The 22,987-nt window shown below is 49.1% G+C and overlaps 1 protein-coding gene and 1 pseudogene across 5 annotated transcripts in view; one reads left to right on the top strand and one right to left on the bottom strand.

The window, feature by feature from the left end:
• Positions 1-8,429, top strand: part of ERC1 (ELKS/RAB6-interacting/CAST family member 1) — a 549,485-nt gene extending 541,056 nt beyond the window's left edge. For all 5 annotated transcript variants that reach the window (XM_041736575.1, XM_041736573.1, XM_041736571.1 and 2 more), the window contains one exon: positions 2,982-8,429. In XM_041736575.1, coding sequence (XP_041592509.1) covers positions 2,982-3,119 — 138 coding nt within the window. In that variant the 3' untranslated portion in view covers positions 3,120-8,429. The remainder of the gene's footprint in view (positions 1-2,981) is intronic.
• On the bottom strand, positions 1,674-2,315 carry LOC121480211 (annotated as a pseudogene).
• Positions 8,430-22,987: the final 14,558 nt, after the last annotated feature.

The following is a 22,987-nucleotide window of genomic DNA, read 5'->3' as shown; positions in this document are numbered from 1 at the left end:
ATGTCCTCATTTAACAGAAAGAAGATTGCAAAATCTATTCCCAACTCTTTGATATATTTGAAGAAGCAGCATGCTAATTCTTGGCTCATAGCATGTAGCTTCTGTCAGCAGTGTAATTAAAATTGGGTTCTGTTTGCTCTTTAATCTACATGCTCTGTCAAGGTAATCTTACCAATTTAACAATAATTAATAACAACATCTAACATTCTATGTCTGGCATTGTACTACACTTTATATGAATATCTCATTAAATCCTTAAAGCAACCCTATAAATGTATTTGCCCCATTTTATAAATGAGAAGACTGAGGCTCAGAAAGGTCCAGGTCCTACAAACTAGTAAGTGCCAGCTGACATTGAGATCGAGGTAGCCTAACTCCAAAGCCCACATCCTTAATACACTTGAAATTCAGCGTTTATCTCTCTCCTTTCCTAAAACTTGCTCTGCCTTCTGTATTTTCAGTCTTATTTGCCTCATGTCCCCAACCAGAACTGTCAAAATGATCCTCCATCCCCTCTCACTGAACTTCAACTCCTATCACCCTACCTTTGGGAAGCCCGCCCATCTGTTGCCCTCCTTGTCCCCTGGCCCTGCTCCATATCCCCTGCCACAGGAACCTCCCTCAGCTTATTTTTCCTTCCACTCAGTCTAATGTGCATGTATCTTCACAGTTCCCTTCTCAGAACATGAAGCTGATCACGTCCCCGCACTATTTAAAAACTCTTAGTAGACTTCCTTGTTTGTTTGTTTGTTTGTTTGTTTGTTAGCCAGATTAACTCTGAACTGCTTAGCTATAAAGCTGCAGTCTGGCCCCACTCTGCCTCTTCAGTTTCATTTCCTGCCATCCCCTCCCCAGTCCCCTTACCTTATGCTCCAGCCACATGGAAGGGTTCCATCTTCCCTAGCTCTATGCCAAGCCCTTCCGTAGCTCTGCACATCTGCATTTCTTTCATCTACTTGAGAGCCTCTTCTTTGATCTCCCCTACAGACTCCTACCCCATTCTTGAGAGCTACATCAGATATTGCCCGCAGTAACATCTTCCCAGACCTCTCCAGGATGCACAGCGATTCCTGTTCTTCCCCTGGAGCACATGTGTAGGCCTTGGTTGTGGCGCTCACCAAACTCTGTGCCAATTAATTATCCATTTCTGTGTTTGTCTCTTCCATTAACCTAAATGGTTATCTCCAGGGCAAGGACCAAATCCATTCACCTTTCAGGACCTAGCACACAGTAGGCCTTTACTAAATGCTGGTTTAATGCTTGAAGGAATGTCCAAGATGGTGTTTGAAACAATAAGAAGTTAGAATTATACTTACTCCTAAACAGAGGACTGTCTTCTGTGTTTCTCAGCATAATCTTTAGCTAAATTAGCAGATAGTCCAACATACTGAATACAAGTGGTACATAGCAAACAGGATGGGTCTTTTAAATATAAGTTTGCCTAGGACAAGGACCATTATGCAAGACTAAGATCCTGAGATCATGCCTGTACCCCTCTCCTCATGCTGGGCATGGTTGTGATACTGTGACACAGTGGGGAGAATATTCCATCTGGCGTGAGAGCTCTGGGGCTGGATTACCATCTCTGGGACTCAGACTAGTCACACCTTCATGAACAAACATTTGATGTTAACATGTACACTTCCGGGTTGTTGTTGTTGTTGTTGTTGTTGTTTTTACGAATGAGTCAATTTATTAACCCAGCATTTGTTCTAATGCTTCTTGTTGGCAGCTGCCACCTGTCCGGCGATTCTGTCCAGATCCCGCTGTCCCTGAGGTGTCAGTTTGTGGCCCCCATCTTGGTTCTTTTCCACCATTTTCAGGCCCTCTAGGGCTTGGAGGACCCTGCAGGCCATGCTTTTAGAGCCTGAAGTGCTGAAGTGGCTGGGCATGACCCCGTTTCTCTGACGTCCCCCGTAGATCTTAGTCATGGAGCCAACCCCAGCGCCTGCCCGGAGGTACAGGTGCCGTGCTGTGGAAGCAGCTTGTGTGTAGAACCAGTTCTCATCGTAGGGAGCAAGCTCTTTATGCTTGGCCAGCTTGACAGTGTCCACTCATTCAGGGACTTTCAGCTTCCCAGACTTTTTGAGGAAGGCTGCCAGAGCTCTGACGAACCCCTGCTGGTTCACGTCTTTTACAGTAACTCCAGGCATCGTGCGGCCTCTGCGCTGCCAGCCAGGGGAAAGGGCCACTTCCTGGTTGTTAACTTTGTTGCAGGAAGACTTCCCATAGAAGCCTCTACTTTTTTGGTCATTTCTTTTTTCATTTTCAGCTTATTAAGGTTTAATTGACAAAACTGTGATATAAGTGTACAACATGATGATTTGATTCACATTATGAAGATTCCCACAGTCGAGATAACACATATATCATCTCAAATATTTCTTTCTTTTTTTCCTTATGAGAACACTTTTTTACTCTCTTAGGATTTTTTTTTTTTTTTTAACGTAGAGGAAGAAGGAAAGGGAGAGAGAGAATCCCAAGCAGGGTCTGTGCTTGGTGCAGAGCCCAACATGGGGCTCATTCCCACAACCCTGAGATCATGACCTGAGCTGAAACCAAGAGTCTGGACACTTGACCACCTGAGCCACCCAGGCGCCCCTCTTTTAGCATATGTAATAATAATGCAGTACAATGTTATCAACTGTAGTCATATTATACATTAGATCCTCAGTTCATGTTATAACTGAAAGTTTGTACCCTTTTACCAACCTGTCTCCATTTCCCCCAACTCCCCAGCCCTTGGTAGCTACTGTTCTACTTTGTGTTTCTGTGAATGTGACTCCTTTCCCCCCCAGATTCCACTTACAAGCAATACCATGCAGTATTTGTCTTTCTGGTTTGTTTCACTTAGCATAATGCCCTCCATTCCCTCTTGTTGTTAGAAATGCCATTTCTTTGTTCATGAACAATAATTCTTAACCCAGTGCAAACAGGATCATTTCATTTTATCTGAAGCCCATCTTTCCTTTCCCTTTCAGCTTCAGAATGAGTTAGAAAAAGGTGAACGGGACAATGCAGAACTACAGGAGTTTGCCAATGCCATTCTCCAGCAGATAGCAGATCATTGCCCCGATATCCTGGAGCAAGTGGTCAACGCATTAGAAGAGTCTTCCTGACCCTGCTTCATGGGAGTGGCCAGCCCAGCAGCCTGCTATAGTAAATCCGGGAGCCAAGAAAGAAGAGCTATAAGGAACGGGCACCCAGAAACTTCTTGGCACCCAAAAACACTACAAACTGTATCCTATCTTGGTTGGTCCTTCAAGTGTGATTCCAGCACCCTTTCTACAGTTGACCGCTTAACTCTGCCTTTCTACTTTGGATATTGTCTCTACACTAATTTTCTTGATGTCCAGGTTGGTAAGTGGCCAGATTTCCGTGAAGAACTGCCATCCAGTCATCAGCAGTGGACAACTGTGGAAGCTGGTGGTTCTGCCCTTAATAGAGGGACATGGAGTAGAGAGCCCTTTTTCCTTCTGTCCTTGACACGAGAAGTAAATCTGGAATCTCCTTGGAGTTCAGCATATTGAAAGAAACTTCCCAATGGACTAAGAGAGCTGAGTGTTCTAATATTACAATAGGTGCTTTCTCCTAAAAGGGTTAAAAAAAAAAAAATCTTTAAAAAAGAGAGGGGAAAAGAGAACAGAGACAAAGAGAAACTGACTCTTCTTTTTACTGTCTCTTTTGCTTGCTTTCACATGTAATGTTTCATGCAGGGGAGCTGCAAGGCCTCATGATGGCTTAGTGAACACTAATACCCCAAGTTTGGAGTCTTTATCCAGCCCTGTTTATCTCACTCATCCTTGCCCTCCTCAGCCAGTTAACAAGAGGATGGTGTGGACAGTTCTCCCCCTGGTCCCTCTTGCTTAAGACCTTTGACCCTATTCTATTTAGTCTGTCAGATCATATATCTCGATCTGAAAGAGAAGAAGGGTTTGACCTGAGGCCCTGCCGTCACCACCCGCAGCTCTGCTTCTTTAGAAGATGACCGTTCTGTGGGGCCAGGCTGGTTTCTTCTAAAGCTCCCCTTCATTGGCATGCTAGATAGACCCTTGATGCTACCCACCACCCACATTCCCTATTCTTGCAGCCCAGTGTTTGCTGATGTTCATGACTAGCCTTCCTCCCTTCCCGCAGAACCATGGCTTGTGCATTGTCTAGAACCTCCTCTGGCACAGTGAATATTTCTCATCCCACACACATTCCTTTCTCCATTCTTTCATGCAAAGAATATTTATGAAATGCCTACTGTGTGTAAGTCACTGTTAGGTACCCATCCTTGAAAAAAGTCTCTCTCCAGGAATGGAGAAGTATAAAGGATTCCATGAGACATACCTGATTGAATCAAAGCAGCAGAAGGCCTGCCCTTCCCCTCCCCACTCCTTTTATCTTAGTAGAAGTCCTCTTTTCCAGAAGAATCTTCCACAATGAGCCTTTCTCATTGCTCACTGTAATGGAATTGATGAGTTTGGGGAGCACGAAGCTGAGTTGCTTACTTGCCTGCAGGATCTTAGTTGATGGTTCAGGATTTTTGTTGTTGTTGCTGTTACTCTACAAGAGTGTAGCGTTTGCGGGGGTGGCTACAGCAGTGGATAGTGTTTTCTTAACACATCTGCGCACACTGCATGGAACCTGGCCAGCTCCGTGTCACAGATCAGAAAATTGACCCTAACATTGCAAATCCCGTTGAAGGTATTGACATCTTGAAGGGCATCTTCCCAAGCTTAGACAGTGGCAGTCATAAATAATCAGGCACCAAGAAAGAGACTACTTAACCCAAATCTAGCCCTTTGACCACCTCTCTGGCCAGACGCCCACCAGACACTCACATCTTCTGATAAGAGTTGCTGGGCTAGATGTGCTTCCCTTGCATTCTCCCCCTTCCCCCTCCCCAGTTATTCCTCCAGAGAATCTGGTGCTGCCTGTAAAGTGACCACGGCCATCAACCCAGTATCTTCCCACCAGCAGCCCTCAACTGTCCCATTAACTTATATGGTCATATCTCCAGCTGCCCTAATTCCCTGGTGTAAAACAGTCTGTCCTGTGAGAAGCTGTAGACTGTTTCTTATCGAAGGTTAAGTGGGCTCTGCTCATAAACTTCTTACTGATATGCTTCCTGATAGCCAGGCTGGCCAGAAGTGGGGGAGGTGGGAGATGTAGGGATTAGATAGTAAGTAGTGGTCATTTGTGCTCAGTCACCTCAATTCTGTTTATTTATTGCACTGCCCATAAATCATATAGAAAGTCCCCAGTACTTAGGCCTGAAGTATTGGAACGTCACTTTATCTACCATAATGCAGAAAACTGAGGTTTGATGATACCCTTCACAGGACTACAGCAGGCCAGAGCAGGCAGGCAGGAGGCCATGCCCGGAGAAGTGATGTGGCCCTGGCTGCCATTCTCCAGCAGGTTTGGCAGGGGAGGGCATCAGTCAGGTCTCACTAGATCCTGCGCATTCTGTCTCTACTCTCAAATACAGTATCTGCCACACTCACCCACCTGCTGTGTGACTCTCACTGCACTTCCTTTCGTCCCCTTTTCATTCCAACCCTTCCTGTTGCTTCCCCTCCAAAACCTTATGGAAGACCTCTGGCAGTGTTTCTAAGAAGAACAACTCCTGGGACAAACATCATATGTCTGGTATCTGTGAACCATACCAGGGAAGCACCTTGATTCCTCTTGGGTGGTCATCCTAGCATCTCAAATGGTTCTGGGGACTGTTTGGTTCTAGATGAAAGTAGGTTCTGGCCAAACTTTAATAACAAACATGACCTGACTTTATATTACAGGGGAAAAATTAATACAGTGTCTAGTACATAGAGCATCTTACCAAGTTGAGCTCATTCATCAAGCCAACTTTTACTAAATGTGCAGTTTCTATCACACAAAGACTTATCATTGCATGACACTCCTCTGATTTTCATGGTTTCACAAAGTCACTCAACTGCTGGCGAAGGTCTGTAGCCTTGAAAACTCACTGCACGTTGCCTATTCCTTTCACCAAACTCATCCATTCTGTTGGCAAGTCTAGTTGCCCCTTAGCACCTAGAGATCTGTGCCCCAAATCAAGGTCATCATAAAAGGGGACAGGAAGAAGAGTGGGTGGGATCCAATGCAGGGCTCATGACTAAAAAAATACAATGTGATTTTTTTTCATCTTTTCATATACCTCTATCCCAGGTACTCATTGAGTCCTTGATGAAGTATCTCAATTGAGATTTACAAGGACTTGGGTACCACTTGAAATGGAAAAGATTGTAAATGGGCTTTAATATATTAAGAAATATGAATGAGAATCCCCAAATCCATCTTAGCTCTAACCTTTAACCTGGTATCTTCTAGTCTAATGAAGAGCTAAATGCTTCTCTCCCTTACAGTTGATCATTAGAAATACTAGTAAAGCAGATGGGACCCAAGACTGCCTTCAGTGTTGATAGTGTCAGTGTGACTTGGCACCTTTTTCACCTTTTGTCACTGAAAATCTGTTTGGTTTTCCCAAGGAGCTTGTTGGCTCACCCACTCCTCAGAAGAGGAAGAGGAAATCATCACAAAGTTTTAGTCAACTGCTGAGCTGATCCCTCCCCTATGACGTTCAGGATTGGCATTTGGATTTGCTGCTAGAAAGTCCTGCTGATCCCAGAACCATCCTGTCCTCCCCTTTGACCCCAGTAGTGAAGCACAAGCCCACCAGCTACCCTCAGGGGTTTTGAGGAAAGAGCAAATCAAGGAATACGTTGCTACTTGGAATGTGTCCTTCACATGGCGCTTCCTGAGTCATGGTGGGCCCTGTGTCCGTCATATCAGTAACATCCATGTCTGCCTCTCCAGCCTTACCTCCCACCCACAAGAGTTCAGAGCTGTGGAAAAGCAGGTGAGGACAGAGCGTAGATGCAGTAGGGCATCCCACCCTTTGCCAAGCCTGCAAGGCCAACCCTCCATCACTGCCAGTGCTTCTCAGGACAAAGACTTGAACTGGTCAAAGAATTGTTTTTAAAAGAATCTGGAGTTTTCCCCACGTGGACTAAGGGAATGTCTGGGCAAGAAAAAACACACACACATTACAGGGAAATCCTTCTGAACAAAATGGCTGTCTTCACTTACTCTTTTTAAGCAAAAACTGTTTCCAGACTTTTTAGTGTCAAAACTGTAACCAAGTGTCTCCTGATTTTTTCCCCAATGTGTTTAGTGAGTGCTGTGACCCTCTTGTAGGTATTTCTTCTCCTGACTCTTTTGGGGGAAAGGTGGTTTTAGGGATTGATTTGGGGGGAGCGGATCTTTGACCCATCCCACCTCTTTTGTTTCTCTGCTTGTCAATATTGTCTGTGTGGTTCAGAGCATTGGGGCAGTTACATTGTGTCCATTGTTGAGATGATTAAGATATTAAAAAGTAGTTTGTAGAACTGAACAGTTAAAGAGCTGTGTTTTTAAAAAATGCAAAGCGATATCATGTTAATAAAGGAATTCAAGCTACGGGGCAGTCGAACTCCTACCCCTTCTCCCAAGCTGGGCTAAGGTGACAGCCAGGCTCCCCACTTGGAAACACTCTCCAGGTAGGTAGGACTGCCTGGGGGACAGAGACAACTGCTGAGTCAAAGGAATTGGAATCTGGGGCTCTGAGGGTCCCATTTGTGCCAGAGATCCCCTGTACATCCTCAGGACCTCGGGGTAGAGGTTTCGGAGTGTGTGAGCCTGTAACCACCCTCAGACCTGCCTGGGTCCCATGTCAGTGTGCCTGATCCTGTGTGGGAGCCCCCCCCCCACGCTCCTCCAGCCTCTTTCCTGCCAGTAGGTGCTATAGCAGCCAGCGACACCCCACCCCTGGCATGCAGGCCGAAGGGCCACACTCACGTCTCACTTCCTTCTGGCTTCGGTCCCCGGATGCTTTCCCTTAAAGCTTTTCAGGCCGCCTGCCACCCTGGCCAGGGCTGCCTCTCTGGACCCCGGTGGGGCAAGGACAGGAACGCGGCCAAGCCAGAGAATTCAGCCTCCGGCTGTGAGCCCAGCTCTCCTGCCCGTGCCCGCCAGTAACTGCGATCCGCCGTGGTGTGGCGGGCACCCCCGGCTCGCCTGCCCGGGACCCCACTGAGCGCTCAGGGCGGCCGGGGTGCAGGCCTGATGTCCCCAGGACCTGCTCCCCTCTCTCAACGCACGGGCACGACTCCTTCTAGCTTGAGTTCCTTGTGGTGACAGTAGCAGCTGCAATGATCATGTCTGTGATGCAAATGCACCCGCTGCCTTCAAGTGTGTGTGTGTGTGTGTGTGTGTGTGTGTGTGTGACGGCCGGAGTCGTGTCACTGACAGGATAATGACATTACAAACAAATCGTGTTATGGTCAACTTTGCCTTGATAATTATTGTAAACACTTTGTCCATTTTTTCTTTTTTATTCACAAACTAAATCCATCAGGAAATTATAAAGTTATTTAAAAGTTGTGTGCCTTGTCTTTCTTTGAGTCTCATCCAGTCTGCTGATGCAAGCAGAGGAGTCCTCAGATGCCAGCGCCGCAGCGGGCCTCGGCTGGCCAGGAACCGCGTTGCCCCGGGTGAAGGCGGGGGCGGAGGAGCCAAGGCTGGCTGGGCCTGGCGGGCCTGGCGGGCCTGGCCGGGCGTGTCCTCAGAGGAGTGGGCCTCCTGCGGGTCCGGCGCCAGCTCTGCACTGGCAGCCTCCTTCCAGCTCTCTAGAGTTGGTTCCCACCTGCCTCCTCCCTCCTGCCCTGTTAGGCCCTGAGCCAGGTCCCCATTACATCTAGCTGCGTTTCTGGAGCTTGAGCTCAGGTGGGGGAGCAGCCAGGGTGTGACCGAGGGGCCTCCACTCGGGACTCCTTGGGCTTCATTGGGGTGTACCCGATGTATTAGCTCAGGGATGTGGGAGCCGTAGCAGCCGACAGGAACTGCAAATACCAAAAATAAAGGAACCAGAGAACCTGTGCTTGAAAATTCCCAGTTTGGAGAAAAAAAAAAGGAAAAAATAAAAGAAAATTCCCAGTTTGGGTGTCTCTCTTGGGCCTTACGCTCAATAAGAAATTATTCTGGGTGGACATGTATGAGAATGTGTTTTCTGCCTCTCTCCATTTCTGCATCTACCCGGGGAGGGATCAACCTGCTGGCTCCCCTGCCCCCCTCCTGTGGAGATTCCTGTCCACCTGTGTTGGCACTCGGAGGCAGGCGAGTCCGATGTGGCCCCTGCTGGCAGGTTCCCCCACACCTGGGCTCTAGCCCTGCCTGCCTCAGCCCGAGCAGCTGCTGCGAAGTCCTGCCAGGTGGAAGAACACCTGGGAGACGGTGCTGTTTACAGGCCTGGGAACCCAATGTTGCTCGTTTTGTCACCATGAAGCAGGAACAATTTCACTTGCAGAACATGTATCATACTGCAAAATATAAAATCACAAGCAGATGTGTCCACAGAAAACTGTCAGATTACACTGGTCAGCTGTTTCCAGGGTTTCCATTAATCTCATTTCACTATTTGTTTATTCACTCTATGGTCTACCAGCACTCAATTGCAGACAAATGGACACAGAGACCACAAGGTTTAAGGAAAATATTTGAGAGGAGAACTTGCAATTGAGAATTTCATCCATTAACTTGTTTTTTCCTCTGAATTAGGAAAAAACTGCTATTATTTAATTTTTTGAGGTGGAATATCTCAGGCTGGCTAAAAGATGTTTAAGAACTCATTAGCTTCGGGGTACCTGGGTGCCTAGTCCATTAAGCACTCAACTGGGTTTTAGCTCAGGTCACCATCTCGGGATTTTAAGATCGAGCCCCACACCAGGTCCATGCTGGGTGTGGAGCCTGCTCAAGATTCTGTCTCTCCCCTCCCTTCCCCACCCCCTACCCCCGCTTACTCTCTCTCTCTCTCTCTCTCTCTCTCTCAAAAACAAAACAAAACTAGTTAGAGTCTGGGGTGAGAGAGTGTTCTGAGATCCACAAGCTTTCCTAGATGTCCTGGAAAGAGCCCTGGACTCCCAGCTACCCCTTGACCTCTCAGCCTCTCTTCAACCTTTCCCTTGAAAATAAGGCCACCTTCTACTAGGTCACAAGCCGTAACCCATGAGGAATAATATATGATTATGTGTTTCCTTTTTGAAAACTCCTTTAAGAGTGTAAAACAAAATTGCTTTTCTCACATCTGCCATTTGCTTTAGGATAATCCAGTATGTGTGCTGGGGAGGTGGTGAGGGGCCAGTCATACATATGGAAAGATGGGCCGTGAATTGGTACCTGTTGAAACGGGTTCAGATGCACCGGGTTCGTTATACTGTTCCATTATCGTGAATGTTTGAAATTTCTCTGAGTTAAATACTCACATCCTTCAATTTGCTGGCCCAGTCATCACACATGGACCTTCTTCAGGATTCAAGTAATCTGCCCACACAAACTGCCACCAGAGCCCTCAGTTCAGTATTCAGACTCTTCTGTGTTCTGGGCTCCACAGATGCAAACAGCAGTTTGGGGCATGCCTTCCAGGTGTCAGGCTCAGGTGTCAGCACTTCCCATGTTTATCTCATTTCATTGTCATAGCAATCCTATGAAGCAGGTGCTGTTGTTCCCGTTTTACAGATGAAGCATGGGGCAATGAAACAACTTTCTCCTGGTCCTGTAGCTCATAAGTGGTAGGGCCAGAGGTTAAACCCAGCTCCGTCTCCAGGGCTCGTGCTCTTCGACTGTGGCCACTTCTGTTAGAGACCTCAGTCCAGTGGAAGAAAGGTATCCCAATAAAATCTGGGAGCACAGAAGAGCAGGCAATGCTCTTCATAGACCTACAAGTTTGATCTTGAATGGCAAACTGAATTTTGCCAGCAAAGGAGTTCAAGGATGGGGGAGGCAGAAAAGGCCTGAGCAAAAACAGGGAGGTGGCAAAGGCCATAGGGTATTTGGGGATCGCAAGCAGTCTAATGTCAAGATCTTGGCTTAAGACCATGGAGGAGAGTGGGGCACCTGGGTGGCTCAGTGGTTGATCGTCTGCCTTCAGCTCAGGTCATGATCCTGGGGTCCTGGGATCAAGCCCCACTGCAGGCTCCCTGCTCAGCAGGGAGTCTGTTTCTCCCTCTGCCCCACCGCACTCCCATTTGTGCTCTCTCCCTTCCAAATAAATGAATAAATAAAATCTTTAAAAAGAAAAAAGACCATGGAGGAGAAGACATGGTGGCCGCAAACATAGCTTAAAAGGAGGTTGGATGAGTCCACACTGTGAAAGATCTCTAATGCACGGGAGAAGAAGGCCAACTTGGGGGAGCCTAAGCCACACCACCAGTGACCTAACCACAGCCGCCATGAGAGGTTGATCACCCCACCCCCGCCAAAAAAAAAAGAAAAAGAAAAAGAAAAGCACCTGTGTGTGTCAACTCTGGAAAGTGTCCAGGCCCAGGGACCCTGGGGGCTGTTCGAGGTAGTAAAGAGCAGGCCGTGGCTGGAGCCGTGGAAGAGTCGCTCCACATTACAAGGCCCGGAAGCGATTGGGCCTGGGGTCAAAGCTGGGGCCATCTGTTTGCTGGTGTTTCTCGGCGGTTCCTTTCACTAACCCCGGGCACCATCAGAGCTTGAAGCCAGATGGGAGGCTCCCCGTGAGCTGGGACTCTGAGGAGACTTGCCAGCCTGCAGGGCACGAGGCATCCGGGCCAGCCTAGGGACAGCAGGGGGAACAAGGGAAGAAAACGCCCCCTTGTCCGCTGCAGGCTGGATGAGTCACGCCAGGAGCGTGTGCTGTCCGGCTCTGGGTGCCATCTATTCCCCAAGGATGAGGGATGACTCCCTCCTTCAGCCCTTGGTGAGAAAGTCGTGAGGTGTAAAGCGTCAGTGATGCCGCCTCGGGCCCCTTGTCACATGGTGTGAGGAAGCAGCGACAGCTCCTGCTCACAGGGGATCTGAAGGATCCGCAGGCAGGTCAGCTGTTCCCACCGTGAGCCCACCTTCCCCTCTTCCTCCCTGAGCGGCTGCTCCTCCCTGTGTCTGTCTGTCTGTCTGTCTGTCCGGCCCGGTGCCTCCCCAGCTGCCCCAGCGCTTCAGCCTCGCTTGTGCGGGTGAATAACTTGACCCACGTTCAATAAGAGGGAGCGCGGGCTGCGTGGGGAGAAAGTCCGCCCACACTGCAGCGCTTCCCGCCTGGGCCCTGCTGGAATCCACACTCCCATTTCCTCTGGCCTGGGCTTGAGTTTCCTTGTTGTGATGATTCTGTTCCTTCAGGCTGTGGGAAGTGAGGCTTTGCGGGGAGTCTGTGTGCAGTCCCTGCGCCGTTACCAGGGCGGCCCTGCAGGGCCACGTGTGGGGCGGGCCATCCTGGGGCCTCGGTGTGACCCTCCTGCCATGCTCGCCTCCCAGGGCACAGGGGAGCCCTCAAGCACGGTGGGCCCCAGGATGACCGAGTGACTGGAGGGCCTTGCCCTCCGTTGGCCATTGTCACAAGTGCTGACGTCAGGAAGGTCCCACAGCTTTTAGGAGTCACCCGCCTCCGGGGAAAGCTCAAGAAGCCAGGCGGCCTTCCCGCGGGCCGGGGACACCAGTCGGAGGGGCTGTACCATCTCAGGCTGGCTGTCTGCAGGCCACCCGGCTCCCGGGCGCAGGGGACAGGGTGCCAGCCCGCTGACCGGCCAGAGAACAAAAGCGGTGTAGAGCTGGGCGTGTGGGAGCCCTGGCCCTGAAGAGCAAGGGAGACCTACGCCCTCGTCTCGTCTTCACTGCTTATGCATGAGCTGTGCGGTCTCGGAGAATTCACTGGACGTCTTTGACCTTCAATTTTCTCATTTTTAAAATAGAAATAATAATTCCCAGGGGCGCCTGGGTGGCTCAGTCAGTTGAGTGTCTGCCTTCAGCTCAGGTCATGATCCCGGGGTCCCGGGATGGAGCCCCACATCTCCCTCTGCCCCTGCCCCTGCTTGTGTACTCACACTCCCTCTCACTCTCTCTTTCTCAAATAAATAAATAAAACAAAATAAAAATAGAAATAATAGTGCCCAGGGGTACCTGGGAGGCTCAGTCAGTTAAGTGTCTGAATCTTGGTTTGGGCTAGGTCATGATCTCAGGGTTGTGGGATGGAGCCCCATGTCAGGCTCTGCGTTTATCTGGGAGTCTGCCTCGTGATTCTCTCTCTCTCTCTCTTTCTCTCTCTCTCTCCCTCTGCCCCTCTCCTCAAACTCTCTCTCTCTCAAATAAATAAATAAATCTTTAAAAAATGAAAATAAAAATAAGGAAATAACAGTGCCTACTTCACAGGTGGGTGCGCTAATGCGTGGGAAAGCACACGGGGCCCCAGCGGCTGTCCATTGTGGGCCTCAGCTCGGGAGAGCCATCCTTTGCCAGGGAAACCCTGCTGGGCTGCAGCCACCGTCTGGGGGTAGAATTATCCCCGTGGCCTATGAGTAAATCCACATATTGTTTTGCCTAAAGACTTGACAACGGGACCATCATTTGTCTGAAAGGTCATCCCACTTTGATGAGAGCCCCCAAGTGCTGTTTCCCCCTACCTGAAATCCTACAGATAGGGAAACTGAGGCCCAGAACCGGGAGTGTCATGCAGGGGAATCACCACCCACCTCCTCACTCTCCCCCTCCCAGGCTCCGTCCTGGCCCTGTGTGAACTCAGGAAGGCACATCAGACACCTCTGGGCCTGCCCGCTGGGAGCCCGGGCTGGGGCCGAGGCCGCAGTGCCCTCCCCCAGGGGAGTCGAATGCCAACAATCATATTGCTTTTGCTCAGGAGGAAAAAACCCCAGATGCCAATGTGCCTGCCTCATCGGCTGGGCCATGTTATCCTCCTGCAGGGATGGGCTCTTGAATGTGAGCTTTGTCTGCCTAGCCTGTTAGTCACTGTGACAAAAGAGACCCAGGGAGACTGGGGCCCAACGTTGGATTCCTTGGCCGGGACATCACGTCATGGAGTCCAGGCCACGGAGTACAAGCCCAGGCCAGCCAGTACCTCGAGCTCCCACGTGGGCTGAGACTCACGGAAGGCACCTGCCTTGTCCCCACTCCCCCCACAAGTGAGAGGCCCCTCTGCCCGAACCCCAGGCCGCTCTGCTCTGGTCCCCTCTCCCCCCACCCCCCACGGAAGGTCCCCGCCAGCAAGGAACACATGGCCTCCCTTCTGAGTCCCTGCAGGCCCGCAGTGGTTCGGATGGTTTAGCTCACTTGTCTGTGCCCTGGGATCCTCGTCACCACAGCTGTGTCACTGAAAATATCTCAGCCCCTGATAACGTTTGTGCCAACACATGTCACGACCCCAGGGCCCCCGAGGGCAGGGCGGGAGAGCAAGCCCGTGCAGCAGCTGCTTGGTTGGTGTCACGGGGACTCCCGTCTGCTGCCTGGTCCAGCAAATCCTGTTTCCAGGCCAGGCCCTGGAGCAGCAGGGACCCCTACCCCCCAGCCCCCGTGATTGCATTTTGGGTATAAACAGCTGGGAGGGACGCACCTAGGGTTTGACCCCAGAGCCTTGGGATCCTGCGCAAGGGTCTCCCCGCAGCCTCTCCAGGTCCCCCAGGGCCAGACTCTTCGCCGGTTTCCCTGTGAGGGATCTGATGCAGCTCGTTGCTCTTCACGAGGAAATCTTCGTGCTGAAGGGCTCGGTCGATGTCTTGGGGGCCTGCCAGGGTCTGAAAGGCAGCCAGTGTTTCTGAAGCTTTCTCTTGTCCCCCTGAGTGCACGCGTGCATACAGCCTACACCCGAACTCCGCGTTAGTACGCACACACTCACACACACGTACACGCGGGCTTTGGCCGGGTGTGAGGATCTCCGTGTCAGGAAGGGAATAAGTAAACAAGCTCAACATTTCTGTTTCCCTCTGAGGCTTGCAAAGAAGGTGTTAAGAGCACAAGATTTAAATCATAAACTTTATTAAAAGCCAAGCAGCCCAGTGTGTGACTCTTGCCAACTCAGACAGAGTCTTTGGGGTAAAACTACACTGAGCTAATCCAGAAGGAATCAAGCAGAGGAATACAGTGGGTGGGAGTGAGCCAAGGCATCCCACCTCTGGATGGGGAAGGAGCCCAGGTAAGGCCTTCAACGTATTGAAACTTCTTTCCTACCTTTCCTCATACTGTTCACTCACTTATACCTCACAGACTCCTGGCAAGGCAGGGGAGCATGCACTCCAGCCAGTCTCAGAACCGGCCAAAATTGCCCAGTGAGTAACCTTTGAGAGACAAGCAGGACAGGAACACCCCAGCTGCTCCCCCACCAGGCTGGTCTCCACCCAACCCGAGGCAGCCTCCCTCCTCCAAAGATTAACTGCCTCTTCACCGGGGGCAGGGTCTATGCCCACAAGACACAGAAATATGAATAAGATCACTGCTTGCAAGGAGCGTTTTGTTTTTTAAGATTTTATTTATTCATTCATGAGAGACACACACACACAGAGAGGCAGAGACACAGGCAGAGGGAGAAGCAGGCTCCACGCAGGGAGCCCAACGCAAGATTGGATCCCTGATCCCGGGATCACGCCCTGGGCCAAAGGCAGACGCTCAACCACTGAGCCAACCCAGGTTCCCAGGATTGGTTTTATTATAAGGTGTTAAATAATGAAAGGGACCATAAGGAAAGGGGAAAAACAGTGGGAGAAGGCTTCTCTCCTTCCATAGGTGGCAGCCGGCTCGAGAACCACCCCGAGAACCCCCGGGGCGGGCTTGCGGGCTGGCCTGCGGCCGGAAGTCACCAAGCGGTGTGGACCAGGCCCCACCATTTATGTCCCATGTCTCTCACCAGCTTTTGGGGTTTGCCGATCTGTGTTTGTCCCTGGGTTTGCATCAGTCACTGTTCACCGTGGGAAGCTTCAGTTGCCAGGGTGAACCGGCCCAGCGGGCTCCCCACCACGCCTCCCAGGGCCCCCACCCTGGAGGCGCCCAGCCCACCCAAACCGGCTCCCGCCTAGGCCCCCCTTGCACTTGCTGCCTTGCCCTCACCCACAGCACCCTTGGGTTTGCTGTTATTTTCACTGTGGTCTTCTGGGCATTTTAGAAATGAGAATTAGAAGAGAGAGAGAGAAAAAAAGAGAGAATTAGAAGAGAGTTATTTATAGGAGTACCTCCACAGGAGGTTATTTATACGAGAACATACAGTGTCCTTGATCATCCAGCTGCCGAGTTAGAGGGAAGGAAAGGACCCTTTATTAAGTGCTTCTGATGACTCAGACCCCGCGTCAGCCCTTTCATATGTGACGGGGCTCACTGTCCACATTTTAGACAGATGTTGAGCGAGAACACGGCCCACATCTGTTTTGTCATTAGCACAGCTTTGTGCTTAGAAGAGTGGCTGGAGCATTCTAGATGTTCAAGAAAATGCGTTCCATAAACGAATGGAAGGGAAACAGAGGCTCAGCAAGGGATGGCGCTGACGTGGAGTCACACAATCTGGCTGTGACCAGATGGACGAATGCCCAGGCTGGCCTGGCCCTCAGCCTTGGCCCCTTCCCTTCCACCTTCCATGGGCCTTCATCATCTTCTCTCCGTGAAGCTCCTGGGGCTCTTTCAAAGGCTGGTGTTTGACCCAAACAATACAGTGGCTCCTCAAACAATTAAACATGGAACTAAAAAAAAAAAAAAAATGGGACTACCGGATGATTCAGCAACCCCACTTCTAGGTATATCTCCAGAGAACTGAAGGCGGGGACTCAAAGAGATATTTGTACAGTTGTTCACGGCAGCCTTATTCACCACAGCCAAAAAGTGGAAGCAACCCAAGTGGCCATCAGTGGATGTGTGCATAAAACAAAATATCCTTAGGTGGAATATTATTCTGCCTTACAAAGGAGGGAGTTTTGGGATGCCTGGGTGGCTCAGAGGTTGAACGTCTGCCTTTAGCTTGTGGGATGATCCCAGGGTCACAGGATCGAGTCCCGCATCAGGCTCCCTGCATGGAAACTGCTTCTCCCTCTGCCTGTGTCTCTGCCTCTCTCTCTGTGTGTCTCTCATAAATAAATAAATAAAATCCTTAAAAAATAATAATAATAAAAATACAAACAGAAGGTAGAATAGAGTTTTTCTTGGAAATGATGGGAAAGTTTTAGGTATAGACTGTGGTGATGAGTGACTAACATCATGATGCTTCATGCCTCTGCCCTGTGTACCTACGGATGGTTAAAATGATAAAGTCTCCATTCTGTATTTTTTTTTACCACGGTAAGAATTTTTGTTTATTTCCCAAGCTACCCCCCACACCAAATCCTTACAGTCCTGGACACTGCTTTCGTCACCACTGCTCCCTGGTTGAGAATCTTTCAAAGCCTCCTTCTAGCCAAACACGAAGCCTGAACGTGTCCTCCTCGTACCAAGGCCTCTGCACTCGCCGGGACACTGCTCTCTGAGCCTCCTTCCAGAAGCTCCTACCCTCCTACCTCCTTTGCTCAGTGTTGGCCTGTGTAAAGCTAGTGTTCCTGTGGCAGCTGAAGCCTCGGGAAGCACCTTGCTGGGCCCTGGCCGGTTCAACAAACAGCCGGGAGGCTTCCATCCTGATGCCCCAGGCTGTCTGGCTGTTCTTGCCCCTTCTTGTCTCTTCTCAAAGCACACCTGAGGGCTCCTTCCATTTTCTAGTGGGGAATAGGGCACAAGGAGGTTGAGTAAACTACCTTTTATTAGATTTGTTCAGTTTAGAGGAGAATGCTCCTGAGGAATTCACTTTATATTAAAGAAAGGCTGCTTTCGATTAAGGTCATTGGAAGTAGAGCAGTGGGGGTCGCCCTAACTTCCCTCTTGCTACAGGACCCCCTTTTACTCTGTAAAACAGTTGGTTTCATTTTTGAACAGATTTTTATGTTAGAAAACTCTTCCTTATAAGTTCATAGATAATGAGAGCTGGAAAGGATTTTAGAAATAATCCTGTCCACTCTCTTCATTTGAAACAGAAGACAGCCTAGAAATATGAAGCAACGCGGTCAAGATCCCCCTTCTGGCAGCACCCAGAGCTGCCACAGGAGCTCTATAGCCACAGGCTCCCCAGCATGCCACCCATGACCTCTGAGCTGGGATGACCCAGCCCCAGCTGAATCGGATGCCGGCTAGAATCTCTGTCCCCCTTCCTCCCGTTGTAGCCAGGACAACGTGCTCCCCTGCTCAGGGGACTCCCCACCCCCACCCCCCCAGCCGTCTGGCAACGGAGAGAGCACGCCTTCCCCAGGGTTAACCCAAGAGCAGGGGGCCAGGCACAGGCTCAGCCCGGACACCCATCCCCCAGTCCTTCCTACCTCAACATTGTAAGAATAAATCCTGTCTGGCCAGAAATGGCAAAGATCAATATCATTTGCTGCAACAAGAAATGGGAACCCTCCCGGGACCTCCCGTGAAAGCTGCATCTCTCATTTATTTAACAAGCCAGTGTTATGAAGCGGAAATAGCAGAACACCGTGTGCAGCTTGCAAACTACAATGTTCACTTATGTTCCAAAATTGCCAGTGACTACAAAGTGTAGATGTGACCCTTTGGGGATGAGAGGGGGATTCACCAGCTCCTCACTTCGGAGTCATGAACCATGGATCTGCTGTCGAGGTCTGCACCAAATTCAATCACTGCATCTGACAAAGATACTAATAGATTCAGCTTCATAACAGAGCCTCTGGAATGGCTTGAGGAAATGAAGCCCAAATAACTTTGAAATCACTTTCAAAAATAACTTTTTAGCCTTATAGAGCTATATGGAGTAGACTTTCAAATGAGTTATTGAAACCATCTCAAACCATTCAAACCAGTTATTATGGTATCTGAGAAACAAGAAGACTCAAAACAATTTGCACTTTTAAACTTGAACTTCATGCATAAAGAGAACATCACATCTTTTCCCCAATACTTTGGTGTCCGTGTGAGGACATACCTACAACACTGACCTACACTGCCTTGTGCTCCCTCCTGTCCCAATAGGCAATCTTAGCAAAAAGAAAAGGAGTCTAATTTGGAATGATTTTTAGTGACACCAAATGGATCCTAGATGTAATCATTTCTTTTCAAAGTATCCAGAAACAATTTAATAATTTTCTCTAAATTTTTACTGGAGACTAACATTAATCATACGTGTGTGTGCGCGTGCGTGTGTGTGTGGGGGGGGGGCGCAGGCGTGTGCAGACAGTAGAAAACTTTTTTTTAGGTTTATTTATTTATTTTCTCTATATTCAACATAGGGCTTAAAGCCACGACCCCGAGATCAAGAGCCGTGTGCTCCACTGACAGCCAGCCAGGTGCTCCAGCAAACTTTTCTGTAAGGAGCCAGAGAGTAAATAAGTAAGTCAGTGCTGGCTTCATCAGCAGTCAGAGGCCCCTGGCTTTAGAGAGGCACCAAACTTGGCTTAATGCTCCATAGTTGCCATCATGGAATAAAAATTCTCTTTTATCAAGAGGCCCCACATTTTCATTTGTACTGCAGATTTTGTAGCCCGTCTTATTCTCCAGGCCCATACAATGTCTGATATAATTGCTTAGCCACGCTGTGGCAGCGCTACGGCTGCCATGGGCGATATGTGCGCAAATGCATGTGTTCTTTTTTTTTTTCTTTTCTTTTTTTAATTTTTTTTTTTATTTATGATAGTCACAGAGAGAGAGAGAGAGGCAGAGACACAGGCAGAGGGAGAAGCAGGCTCCATGCACCGGGAGCCCGATGTGGGATTCGATCCCAGGTCTCCAGGATCGCGCCCTGGGCCAAAGACAGGCGCCAAACCGCTGCGCCACCCAGGGATCCCAAATGCATGTGTTCTAATTAAGCTTTATTTGTAGACGCTGAAATTAGAATTTCATACAATTTTCACATGTCATGAAATACCAGCCTTCAAAAACATTTTTTTCCAACCATCAAAAAATGTAAAAGCCATTCTTAGCTTGCAGGCCAGGCAAAAATAGGTTGTAGTCTGGGTTCTGGCCCTCAGGTATAGTTGGCTGAGCCCTAGCCTAGAGAAAAATCTGGGAAGACCGTAATTTTCCACTTGTTGAAATCCTGGATGTTGGTTCGGCTTCCTGGGAGAAGGGCCGTGCTGGGCTGCCGCGCCGGTGCAGGGGGCCGGACGGCGGCGGAGGGCAGGTGCGCAGGGCAGCAGCCTTCCAGGGAATTCACCGGCTCCTCCTGACACCCTGGGTCTGGACCCACCACTGAAAGCAGACGTGGAGATTCAGCCCCCGCTCCCTTCCCCTTGGCCTCCCTCCCTCGTCCTACAAAGCCATTAGGTTGTGATGTCAGGACACCTTCCTCTGCCTGACCAGGGGGCAGGAGGGACACGAGAGACCTCGGTCTGGACACGTGCTGAATCCTTCTAGAAGCCTCTTACACGTGTTCCTCCGGAGAAGTGCTGGCAGATGGCAGAGCCCCAGCTCGACCCCAGAGCCTCAGGGCTCGGGAACCCCCAGAACCTCCCTCTCAGAGGCACCCTGAGCAGCGTCCAGAACTGGCTCAACAGCCCTCGGAGACGCAGGGGGACAGAGGAGAGGCGACCCGCCCCACCCACCGCCTCTGGCCCGCCGAGCCTCGGAGCCTCAGCGCCCTGCGCTCAGGCCGGCTCCGCAGCGGCCCAGCCCTTTCCCGCTTCCAATTCTCCTTCAGTTACACTTTCCGTAGCTCCCTCCTAGTGGCTCATCCGAGAGATGGGTGACCGCGGCTAAGTCCTGGGGTCCGAGCTCATTCCGGACTCACATCTTGAAACTGGAGGAGCCAACTCAGCCCCCCAGGGAAGGTTACAATTGCTGAAGGAGATAATCATGGGAAGAGGGGTGGGGGATGGGTAAAGACCCCGCACATCTGAGCCCTTTGCAACTTGGATTTCTCCACCAAAGAAGAGAAGAAGTAAGAATTAGAACGGAACGGATGGCTGGACCTCAGGCCACCAGCACCCTAGCAGTGAGCGTGTCTGGCACAGAATCATGCAAACAGCGGACCAGAGGTGGAGGGGACATCTAGCCATGGGCATGAGAATAGCTCTCATTATTAGCGACTATTATAAAATGGAACAAATTGGGCAAAGGGCTGGTGAAAATACAAAGCATGCTAAGCTACGGAACGGACCATCTTGTTCGAAAGGTAAAACGAACATATAAATGTTATTTATATAAGTAAATATTATATATTTATATAAATAAATGTTTATTATATATTTATATATAATATATTAATATTAATAATTAATAATAGTATATAATATATTTTAATATATTATATAAACGTTATTTATATAAATAAACATTTAATGTCATTACAGGGTCATACGTGATAAGTCCATAATTCACTTATTCGTCAAGCCTGTTCTGAGTGCCTACTGTGAGTGAGGTAGAGACCTAGGTTCTTGAGTGTTGGAGTAGACAGAGTGGGCTACATGGATAGAATCTAGATGGGCTAAGAATGATGAAAGGGTCTCTGGGAGTAATGATGTGTAAGTCAGTCTGGGACCATAAACTGTTTCAGCTAGAGGAGACAGTTCATGTGGACGACAGTGGAATGGAGCACTGGATTTTTTTTTTTAAGTAGGCTTCATGCCCAGCATGGAGCCCAGTGTGGGGCTTGAACTCACAACCTTGAGATCAAGACCTAAGCTGGGATCAGGAGTTGGACACTTAATCGACTGAGCCCTCTGTCCAGACACCCCATTACTGGACATTTCTGAAGGTGACAGTTGGTCAGGGGCCTCAAGTGCCCAAGTACCAAGCCAAGGATTTGGCCCTAGACTTATGTGTAGGAAAATAACATGCAAAAGTAGTGTTTAAGAAAAGACATAAGCTTTCAGAAGGCAAGGACTTGTTCTGATTAGCTTAGATGGATGCCATCAAAACAGGATAACCTGAGGAATGAGCTGTTCAGTTAACAATGACTGAAATGAGTGCACAGGGCTCATTTCTGAGTGGTGCTAATTTTGGCAAGCAGAGCCAAAGCTCCACTACATATTCTTCCTCACACACTCAACCTCAAGAGCTCATATCACTTCAGTTCCCTAAGAGAGGACAGGCTTTCAGGTCAGGCAGACTTGGTTTGAAACACAATTCCGCAACTTTGGGGCCGTAGTCTCCTTGTCTATAAAATGGGATAATAATAGACACTTCACACGGCCATGAGGAGGTCAAATGAGGATCCTAGGAGTATGCCTGGCTCAGGTCTGGGCAGAGGGTAAATGTTCCATAACACTCACTTCCCTTCTCTTCCTTGTCTCTTGAAGAGCTGAGTGCATTTTTCCTGTCTTTTTTTTTAATGAGTCTAGATTCACAAGATGTTACAAAAATAGTACAGAGAGGTCCCCTGCACCCTTCACCTAGTTTCTGCCAATGGCCACATCTTCCATAACTGTGGGACAGTATCAAAACCAGGAAACTGACATGGTATAAACCTTACTCATTTGCATGTGTGTGTTTCCTTTTTTTTATATATAAGATTTTATTTATTTATTTATTCGTGACAGATACAGAGAGAGGTAGAGACACAGGCAGAGGGAGAAGCAGGCTCCCTGCAGGGAACCCAATGCAGGACTCAATCCCGAGACCCCAGGATCACAACCTGAGCTGAAGGCAGACATTCAACCACTGGTCCACCCAGGCGTCCTGCATGTGTGTGTTTCTACGCAATATTGTCACATGTGGATTCTTATCAGTCAAGATACAGAATTGATCCATTGCCATTCACTTATGCTATTCTAAATACTCCATCCTCCTCCTGCCCACCTCATTCTTCATCCCTGATACCATGGATATATTCCCATTTTTATAATTTTGTCAGTTTGAGATTTTTATATTAATGGAGTCGTGCAATCGGTAACCTTTTGAGTTTGGCTTTTTTCAGTATAATGCCTCTGACAGCCATCCGAATTGTTGCATGTGTCAGTAGTTGGTTCTTTTTTGTTGCTGAGTAGTATTCTATGGCGTGGATATACCACAGTTTGTGCAAACAGTCATCTATTGAAGGATACCGGGACTGTTTCCAAATTGGGGCTATTACCAATAGAGCTACTACGGACTTTCACGGTTTCTGCGTGAGCATCAGTTTTCGTTTCTCCAGGATAAACACCCAGGTATGCAATTACTGCGTTGTATGGTCAGTGTCAGCTTA

The sequence above is a fragment of the Vulpes lagopus genome, chromosome 21 (genome assembly GCF_018345385.1).
Source record: "Vulpes lagopus strain Blue_001 chromosome 21, ASM1834538v1, whole genome shotgun sequence".
Classification (NCBI taxonomy): domain Eukaryota; kingdom Metazoa; phylum Chordata; class Mammalia; order Carnivora; family Canidae; genus Vulpes; species Vulpes lagopus.
Note: the sequence above shows the minus strand (reverse complement) of the source record. Positions and strands in the feature narration are given on the sequence as shown.